This window comes from Mytilus galloprovincialis, chromosome 3 (assembly GCF_965363235.1).
Source record: "Mytilus galloprovincialis chromosome 3, xbMytGall1.hap1.1, whole genome shotgun sequence".
Classification (NCBI taxonomy): Eukaryota; Metazoa; Mollusca; class Bivalvia; order Mytilida; family Mytilidae; genus Mytilus; species Mytilus galloprovincialis.
In genome coordinates this window covers 9,511,154-9,521,903 of record NC_134840.1, presented here as the reverse complement: position 1 = coordinate 9,521,903, position 10,750 = coordinate 9,511,154, and the positions used below count along the sequence as shown (strand labels likewise).

The 10,750-nt window shown below is 32.6% G+C and overlaps 1 protein-coding gene across 5 annotated transcripts in view; it reads left to right on the top strand.

Moving 5' to 3' along the window:
• Positions 1-10,368, top strand: part of LOC143067151 (patatin-like phospholipase domain-containing protein 4) — a 30,499-nt gene extending 20,131 nt beyond the window's left edge. The window contains exons 1-4 of one of the 5 annotated variants that reach the window (XM_076240208.1): positions 1,766-1,788; positions 7,028-7,214; positions 8,012-8,242; positions 8,755-10,368. In XM_076240208.1, the coding sequence (XP_076096323.1) occupies positions 7,044-7,214; positions 8,012-8,242; positions 8,755-9,102 (750 nt within the window). In that variant the 5' untranslated portion in view covers positions 1,766-1,788; positions 7,028-7,043 and the 3' untranslated portion in view covers positions 9,103-10,368. Of the gene's footprint in view, positions 1-1,765; positions 1,789-4,759; positions 4,932-4,951; positions 5,126-7,027; positions 7,215-8,011; positions 8,243-8,754 lie in introns of those variants that run through there. The other 4 variants (XM_076240205.1, XM_076240207.1, XM_076240206.1 and 1 more) reach the window with 4 other exon arrangements.
• Positions 10,369-10,750: the final 382 nt, after the last annotated feature.

Below are 10,750 nucleotides of genomic sequence, written 5' to 3'. Positions count from 1 at the left end.
GGTAGTTTAATCCAGTCAGTATTTATGATGTTCACTTGTCAGGTAGTTTAATCCAGTCAGTTATATATAGTTCTTGGAAAAAATGGATTCTTTTCTGTACAGTGATTTGCAAGATGAAATTTGGCAGCTGTTCGAATTTGAATATCTTGTTGGGTTTTTTGGGTTTTTTTTTTTTTTTTTTTTTTGTGGAAGTTATTTATTTTTTTAGGTATTGCAACCTTTTCGTGTTCTTTTTCGTATTGCATTACCAATCTTGAATCTTTTCTTCTGTCAGAGAGGCTGTGCCATTCAAGGTGTTGTAACATGCTACCAACGCTTAATGTGTTTCTGTATTTGTTGGTAATAAAACGCACAGCCCTCCTTTGAACGTTTTCAATGCTATGTAGGTCTTATTGTGATTATGGATCCAAATAAGTGTAAGCATACTCTAGTGATGGTTTTACTGGAAACGCATATGCTTGCTCTTTAATGGATGTTGAGTTTATATCCATGTTCCTCCTTAGAAAGCCTAATGTGCTATATTAGCTTTCTTTCATACGCTGTTAATGTGTGCATCCCATTTAAGGTTGGTGCTGATGGTTACCCACAGATATTTTGCTGTTGTAACGTGTTCTAATGAGTGATTGCGTAATTTTTAGATACATGTGATTGGTTTTTTTTTTCTTGTGACTGAAATTACATTACTTTTATCTAGGTGGAATACCATTTCCACATAGTTTCCCTTGAAGTCTTGTCCGTCAAATGTAAGGAATAGTAATTGTCCCGACAGAGTGACAAGGAGGTCATTTCACGTTCGATGTTTTACGATTTGTACGCGGCATGTCATATCATAGATTATATACTTCCAGGAAATTAAAACAACAATTTATTAATTTAATGCACTCGAAGCGCCTTTCTGGATTATTCAGTATACGGATATGGATAGTAACCTGCACATTGATAGAAAACAAAGAAATAGTGTTGTAAACGTCAAATACGTGAATAAAATAATACAACAGGAATACTAAACAAAAATTAAAAAAAAAAACATTGATTAACAAAAAAAAATATCTGTTAACCGAGTCCCTGTGGTTTATGGAAGTCGATCAGTTGTGATTAGCAGGCTAGACCTAGTCTGAATGTACTTCATGGTTTTATAAGAACAGGCAAGTAGTCATCTTCGCTAGCCAAGGGTTACGATCCACTCCCGTTCTCTTCACCCTTGGCGGATTGAGATAAAATTTCGGAGACACAAGGTAAGGATTTTTATTGGTTGCAGTAGAAACTCGCTGCATCCGATCAAAAAGCGTCTATAACATGATCACGTGTAAATTTAGAAAGTGTTTGTAAACAATTGACACGTGTTTATTGTGCAACAAGTCTTTACATCACTAAACATAAGACTATATTGAGTGACAACTCGTATGTTTTTAATTATCTAATAGAAGTTTCCTGTGTATGTTCCATGCACAAATGCATGAATGTTGACATATATTTTCATTTCCGGCTTTACCAAGTGTGTAGAATCTAGACGCTACCTCCAAATTGAAGAGTTCAAGTGCTACCATTGGTCAAGAATAATGCATTCGGAATGGGCGTGATTTTAATCTTCCGATAGATGGCGCAACATTGATATCACAAATGTTAGCTCAATCTGCCAAGGATGAAGAGAGCGGGAATGGAGCGTAACCCTTGGCTAGCGAAGATGGCAAGTAGTTTACTGCATCAACACGTTTTCCATCTTTGAATATCGGACTTACCGTGTCGGACTTTTTCATATCTGATAATAAGTAAGCTGTCAGTTGCATGGTACGGTCTGTTAGTTAATATTGGAGCATGGAAGTAATATTTAAATATTCAATATTACTTCCATGATTGGAGCAAAAGCTGATGAAAGTTCTTTTAGTACCCTTGATGTTATATATATTATATTGCTTTAATTCAGTGTCTTGCAAAGTAAAATATTGACTGTAAGTCAAGGATTTGTATAGCTCTGTATAGTGAGACCAGAGACATAAAATTGTATTACATGTATATGTCTCTGGTGAGACTTATAATACAGGGACTTTCTATATTAGTCCCTGGACTATATACATTATATGATAAATCCTTAGTTTTTATTATGCAATTAATCTGCATTATGCGAGCACCCTAGATTTGTGGTCTACCCAATAAATGCTGAAATACTTGCCATTGTTATTATCTAGCTGGCTACTATGTTATATATAACTAATTGAACACTTTTTTAATACTTTTAATTCTGGATTACAAAAAATATGACTAGAAAAACCTTAAATGATCGTCGAATCACCCAAAACTTTTGAAGTTGCATATAGGAAGTAGTGCTCATTAGGAATTCTTAAGTAGTTTATTATCGCCTGTGCTTTTGGCTAAGATGTCAAAAAACAATTGTACGAAATATTTAATCGCCGAAAATCTTTTAAGACAAGTAGTTTAGATTTCCCAAATGGCAAAAGTCGTAGGAATATTGTTTGTCATCAATACGTAGTACAACTACGTCAGCCAGTAGTCTATTATATAATAAGTTCAAATGTTCATGCTGTTGGCGGCAATTTCAAATTAAAAGACGAAATTCGTATCTTTTCAATTTGGAGGCAGGGGTTTAAATTAGCGGTGGTCCGAGGTCCGCGACCTTCCACTCTGAGACAACTATATCACAGTTATAGTAGTCTCAGTTCCACTTGAAAGGAAATTAAAAATAGCTTTGCAAACCTTTTCAGTCGCCAAAGTCTCCAAATAAACGATCTCAAAACTTATTTTAATCATTATTATTCATGACAGCGATGTCAATTTTGTTCAATCGCTAGCTATATACAGAAAATCGCCGACAAAAAATGTGTTAATACGAGTAAAATCGTATCTGACTGACAAAAACAACATTGGAACACAATGACAATGGCTGCCGTGAAAAGACAATTACAATTTCGGATCCGATTCCGGAAGCGGATAAGGGTAATTCCGGGATTTTGGCGAATCCAGGCAGGTGACAAAATACATCTATTCATGGTATATGAATATAAACACTAGAATTGAAAACCAAAAGATATATGTAAAAGAAAGAAAAAGCAAAAAATATTTTAAACAGAAACTCAAAATTACTTTTGACAAATTTTAATGTCAAAATCCAATACAATGTGACAGCTGGGAACAGTATATTATCAAACAATATATATGTTCCTGGTCACAGTATAAATTTTTTTTATCATTGATAAATGTTGATAATGCATGTAAGATGCTTTTAAACTGTAAACATATTACTGCAATTTTGAAGGGGTATTTTTTTTCTCAATTTTGAAGGGTCAGTTAAAGAAGCTGGAAGATTCTTACTTTATTTTCACAAATAACTACCTGAATGTAGGCAAATCATATGATATATAGGTGGCGTCCTTTGGGCCACTCTACCCCTTCCTGTTTGATAACTTTGAAACGGATGAGATCCCCACCTCTCAACCATATACATTCATGTATGGGACTATATATATATAACTAATCAAATGAAATATAAGGGGAGTCCATGGGGTGACCCAACCCCTCCTGTTTGGGAACTTACGAAACGGTCGAGATCCCCACCCTTAACAATATATATTCATGTATGGGTCAATATAACTAATTAAATGAAATATAGGGGGAGTCCCCCTACCCCCTCCTGTTTGAGAACTTGGAAAACGGTCGAGATCCCCACCCCTAAACCATATATATTCATGTATGGGACAATATAACAAATCAAATGAAATATAAGGGAAGTCCCTGGGGTCATCCTATCCCTTCCTGTTTGAGAACTTGAAAACCCTCGATATCCCCACCCCTAAACCATATATATTCATGTATGGAACAATATAACAAGTCAAATGAAATATAGGGGAAGTCCCTGGGGTCACCCTAGCCCTTCCTGTTTGAGAACTTGAAAACCCCTCGAGATCCCCACCCCTAAACCATATATATTCATGTATGGGACAATATAACAAATCATTTACATTTACTATGGGCAGGTCAGTCAGACCTCACCTTTGATCCTTGTAGTAGTGAACATTTGTCTGATTTGTGTTGCATAACTATTGTACTATAGAACACATACTCAGTTTTCTTTACAGGGAAACCAGTCCATTCATACTATAACATGGTTGTACTAAGTCAACACGTACTACTAACAGTCAACTAAAACCAACGTTAACTACCTGCTAGAACAACTACAATCATTGCGAACTTGTACCACTGCAGACTCACCATAAAAAATATACATTTATATATTCATTGCTATTGAAACCTTGATAACATATAAATTATTTGCCTTAATAATTAATTCATTAGATAAACATAAATGTACAATATATGAATGTTTAATGCCACATCAGAGGCGGATTTAGAGGGTTTTTCAGTGCCCCCACCCCCACCCCCTTTTCCATTTTTGAGAAAAAATTTGGTTGATTATATAGGGAATCACTGAAGCATGACTGGAGCAGGTCCCCTGTTAGGCAGGCAGTGGGCCCCCACTTATGAAAATTTCTGGATCCGCCACTGCACATAATTACGTTTGCCTGGTTTTTGGTTAACTGCCTTCAACGCTTTCAGCGCTTTGATTTATATAATAAGTTATATTCGTTACAATTTAGGCTTTAACATCGCACAACAAGGAAAATCCAATTGTTTGTTTCATCTGAAACAGCTAAACTCAGGTGTAATGTTCAGTATACTAACAATCTAAGTCTCACAAGTCTCCGGGATTAGCCAGTCACGTGATTTTATCACCAAGCACTTAAAAAAATACCAACACTAACATTAACAATTACAGTCAACTACATTATTTTAAAAACATCTCAAAAGATAATAGCAGATCGAGACAAAAGACATAGTTAGGAAAATTTGTAAATGGGATAATGAATTTAGATGTAAAATCATAAAATGGAAGAAACAGAGGATAACATTTTTGAAAGGTAACACACACGCATCATTAAAAAAATCCGGAACAAATCACATAACTACTCCGCATCCGACATCAAGGGGAGATAAATCTAAGTTCCCGAAACACAACAAATATTTTTTTAAAAGGTAAACATCTGTAGTTCTAGACATAAACCACACACATAGACATAAAACACACACACTGTACCTAACTGAACAAAAAAAGGTAAGTTATGTGTGTTCATATCTACATTGTACCTTACCAATGTCGATGAAAAGCTCATTAGAGTTTATGCCGACTATTATTACCCTGGCATAATTTTTCGCTAGCCGAGTGATACAACCTACTCCCCTCCTCTCCACTTAATAATTAGATATGCATGGCATTTTTATTAGAAATGACCTGGTTGCTAAGTTTCATAAGATAATTTAAAGGACTAAGAGGAGAATCAGTAACGCATGTGTACCATAGTATGCAAATATACGAATTCTAGTCAAATCGGCACTTGGTTAAATCGGCACCTGGTCAATTCGGCACCCGGTATAGTCAAATCGGCATCTAGTTAAATTGGCACTTGGTTTAATCGGCACTTGATATAGTCAATTCGGCACCCATGTAAGATTTGTTTAATATATATTTTTAACAGTATTTTAAGCAAAAACAGTAAAAATATGGAATGGAACACCTTACTGCTATTCACGGCTGACCCAAGAATCTGTACCTCTTGAACTATTAGTGTCAAACATCAACCACTTTTCCATTGTCGCGTCAAATATTTTGTACCGTGACGTCAAAGTTTTACTGGAACCTGTTTGATGTCCAGTAATGGTGTACAAATAGCGATAAGGTGTATTGATGACAAAATTCATGTTACCACATGCTGGAACTATTTTACAATTACTATTACTATAGTTGTCCCAGCCGTATATGAAAGTGAGTCAATAAGTCGCAAATCATGACTTCAAATCAAGTAGTATGTACAAAGGTTCAACAATACACCTTATCCCTATTTGTCTGACATTACTGGACATCACAAAGGTTACTGTAAATTTTTATTCTCATAATGGAGAAGACTTCATAAGTATGATTTACTTGTGTCTAATCCATTTTGCTTTAATTCAGCAAATAAAATATGTTTAAACTAAACTACTGTAAATTTTTGACATCATAATACAAAATATCTGACGCCGCAATGGAAAAGTGATTGTTGTGTGACGTCAATATTTCAAGCAAGGCAGATTCTCTGGTCAAGGGAACAGATAAAGACAGTTTATTACTAATCTAGATAAAAAACGAGAAACAAGAAACACCTGTGAACCACACAAACAACCTGCAAAAAATAATGTCACGCCAAAACATAGAAAGATACACTATAAAATATCAATTGAAATGACAACTCAATTAAAGGACATACATGTATTGACAATTACATGTACAAGATACATGAACAAATAAATTTTATCTAGGACACAATGTAAACACAAAATAGATTTAAATATTTTTGCATTTATTAATCTACACATGATTCTTTGCATGATATATACCAAATTTTACAACATGTCTCTACATAAGTTGAAGTGTCACTGTGTGCTTCCAAATTCTTTCTTAATTTGCATATAACTCAAGAGCAGATTTATGATAAAAAAATGAATGTTAGCATTCTGCTTGATTATTCTGACAAATTAATTATAATTTTCAAGGGGATTCCTAACTCTAATCCTTATGTGGATATAAATTCCTTGATATTTATCACTCATGTGTATCTCTATTATACATTTATGAATTTTCTTTGTTTAACAGTAACTATGAAGACAAATGAATCTATTTGGATTCTTTGATTTTATTCACTTGACTGGGCAGGTTTAACTCATTCTCTCATCATAAACGAGTCCATAGATCTATAGATAAACTCATCAATGAAGTGTCGTGTAATTTTTTTTTTTATGACACTGATCATGCTGATAGGTGATTAGAAATCACTAGTAATTATAACGGTAATCATCCTTATCTAACACATCTTCAAATAGACTGTCCTTATGCAAATTAAAAAGGATGCTCTGCCCAATCAGTTGAAATAACATTGGTAATATCACCATTATACATGTATAAATTTTCTATGTTTTACAGTAACTATGAAAAAGAGATGAATTTATCTTTATGTGGATGTGGATTCCTGGGTATTTATCACTTGGGAGTAGCTGCATGTCTCAAACAGCATGGTGCATCATTTCTATCCAGCATACAGAAAGTAGCAGGAGCTAGTGCTGGAGCATTGGTTGCTTCTGTCCTGGTAATCGATGATAGTAAAATAGAGGTATGTTTAATTTGATGTTAGTTTTTTTTAAGACAAAGTTTCTACAGACTATAAGAGGTAGTAAATCATTATATTTTTAATTTAAGTTGTATTTAAATGTATTACTATTACCGAGAATTATTTTACTGGTGCCATTTGTATGGAAAATTATTTTATGAATGCAATTAAGGGTCAAATCTTGTACTTGCTCAAAAAGAGAGGCACTTGAATGTTGAGGAGCTAATAAATGCAAAAATTAGATTGGTTAAAATAGTTTTAGATTTCTTTGAATAGACTATTTTCACATTATCAACTTTTGATTCCAGCGTATATAATTCGACAGCTTATCTACTCTTTGGTATGATATTCTGGTACTAGTTATAATTCAAGTTAAAACAACTAAAAGAAGTAACATCAAGATTACAATCGGTACACTTTGATGAAAAAAAAACTGTTTTCAAATCTCAATTATTGATTAACTTTTCTGGCGGAGAAGTTTAAAGGATGAATTAGATAAATACAGTCTCTTGGCATGTGTACATGTGATTCCATTATAGAAGGATGGAAAACTAGAAGTCACAAAAACATTGAGTAGACAGATGCTCCTTTTTCAGGGATCCCAGACTATTGTTGTTAGTGTCATTGTGTTTCTGTTTTATGGGTGTATATATACATTTGCTTTAATCCATATACTATAAACTTACTTCTATACTCATTCCAAGTGAATTGTTTTTAACCAATCAAATATGGATTTCATTTTTATATTTCATTCATTTTTTCTGAGAAACTTTTAAAAATGCTTATTTGACTAATTGCAGGAATGTAAAAACTTTACCTATGGATTAGCCAAAGAAGTGAAGTCTAAACCCTTAGGAGCTCTGACACCAGGTTATAATTTATTGGACTCTATAAAAACATTTTTAAATACAATGTTACCTGAAGATGCACATCAAAAAGCTTCAGGAAAGTTATACATATCATTAACTAATACAAGAACCAGGGAAAATGTTCTTGTTCATCAGTATCCATCAAGAGAACATCTAATAAAGGTAAGTTATACATAAAATATAAAAAGAGATGTGGGGTAATATTCAGTCTAAGCACACGTCAAATGAAATAAGTCACCATGCCGTACTTTGTAACAGCTATTTTTTATTTTTAAATTTCTGTTTTTGAATGGCCTTTAATTTTGATCAACATAATAAAATGTAAATGTTAGACAGGTAAAATAAAAGTTTTGTTTACCTTTTTCATCATTTAACTACCTTTTATTTATTGGTTTAAGTTGTGTATTTTGTTTTTTTAAGTAGTGACATTATTATGACATGTGCATTTGTTCAAATTGACCTACTGGTACTTTTGACCACATTATGATTCTGTTAATAGAAAATCTGAAACAGATTTAAGTTTCATCCAGTTCTATGCAGTCACAAGAAAAAGTTGTGCTTAAAATGAACTCAGTTAAACTATAAAGTGCAGCTGCAAACAGACTGACCATTAGCTTGAACAGTGAAACATAGTTTTTAAGGCATGATTATAATTGTTAGTTTATTTGTTTTAGTGCTTACTTGCCAGTAGTCATATACCTCTCTATGCCAGTAGACTTCCAGTCAAAATAGACGGACAGAAATATATGGATGGAGGAATAACAGACAATATGGTCGTGTTTAAAAATGAAAGAACAATTCAAGTGTCCCCTTTTTGTGGTCGTCAAGACATATCACCAAATGATAAACTTGGTAAAGAATGGTACGTCAGTGTTAACAATCAGGGATTCCAAGTGAACAAGAACAATCTCATACGCTTCAGTCATGCTATGATTCCACCATCAAATAAAGTATTAGTGCAATATTATAATCAAGGATTTAAAGATGCTAAAACATTTTTAATTAAAGAAAAGATTCTTTAATTAATGAAAGTTTAAATTTAAATTTTATTCTTTAAGAATTTTTGCAAATACTTTAATTGGTTATGAAATTCATTTAAGTTTGCACGTTAACATGTATACTGTGGATTCCTTTATTTTTGTGGAATACCAATTTTTGTGGAATACCAATTTTTGTGGAATGAATCCACAATACATGTTTGTACAAAGGACTCCAGAAAAGATAAATTTTGATAAATGTAGTAATTATTCAATTAGTTAAATAGACATCCAGTGCCAAAACATTATATTTTATGTATTATTATTAGACAATCAGAGAATAATAGTTATACGCCAGTGTTTTCCAGTAGTAATTTGAAGAATACAGTTTGCATGATGCATTTATTTTGTAACCTTATCCCATCACAAATACTTTCTATGGCATTATTATAAGGTTTTATTCACCTAGATGTTTTTTCAGGTGCAAAAAAACTATTCAAAATTTTTATATTCTAGGATACAATTTAAAAACAATTTGCCAAAGACATGCTTCAAGTTTATACTATACATGTATGTTTTACATTTTTATGACTTGATTTATAGTTCCATATATATATAGCCTGCTCATGAAGTTGTAGAAACTTCTAATTGAGAGACATGCTTTGCTTTTTTATCACAATTGTTGATATAGAGACAAATTGAAAGAGATTACAATACGTGATTTAAGGCATACCAAGATCACATCTCCATATTTTTATACTGAATACAAATGATGTGATTAGAATCTACATTCACTAACTTTGATGCAAAATTCAAGAATTACACCATAAATGTTTTACTTTTCTGAATTTCCTATCTATATTTGCGATTCTGTTTAAGAATCCTGATATGAAACAAAGTAATTGAAATTTTGATGATGTGATCAGGAGATGTTTTTTTACTTCTAACTTTATATGGTGATGATTATAAAGACTTGGAGACTAATTTCAATGTCTCTACTGTCATACCTGTCAAGCTTTTAAAGTGAAAGTGTGGATCACATGGAATGTACGATAGTCATAATGTATAGATACTTTTTTAGATTGCTGAATTTGAATATTAACAGACTTTCATAAACTTATGATAATTTGTTTTATTGCCATAAATGTTGATTTCTCTGTATTTATTTTATTGTAACTATTTTATGTCCAAGCTTGTAAGACATGATGTTAGAAAATTGATTAAAAAAAAGTGTCCATGTCTTTCAGATTAATTGTTATCATGTTATAAGGTTAAGTTTTAATACCCATAATAAAGGGATACATGTATAAAGTGTGAGTTATATAGATTTTTGCCATGGTTAGAATGACTTATTAATATCCCTTTGGTATCTAAAGCCTGTCTTTAATATAAGTGATGACATAAAATGTATCCTCAAATTCAAACTTTTTCTTGCATTATTTCATGTACCATTATCTTGTAAACATGGAAATCATATTTGACCTACCACAAAAAATATTATACTCATTAAAAGAAATAGTTGAATAGATTGATGTAGTAGGCAGAAGTTGCTTAGTCTTTAGTTTTCTATGTTGTGTCTTCTGTACTATTATTTGTCTGGTTGTCTTTTTATTTTTAGCCATGGCGTTGTCAAGTTATTTTCTCTCTATGAGTTTGACTCTCCCTCTGGTATCTTTCGTCCCTCTTTTTGAAC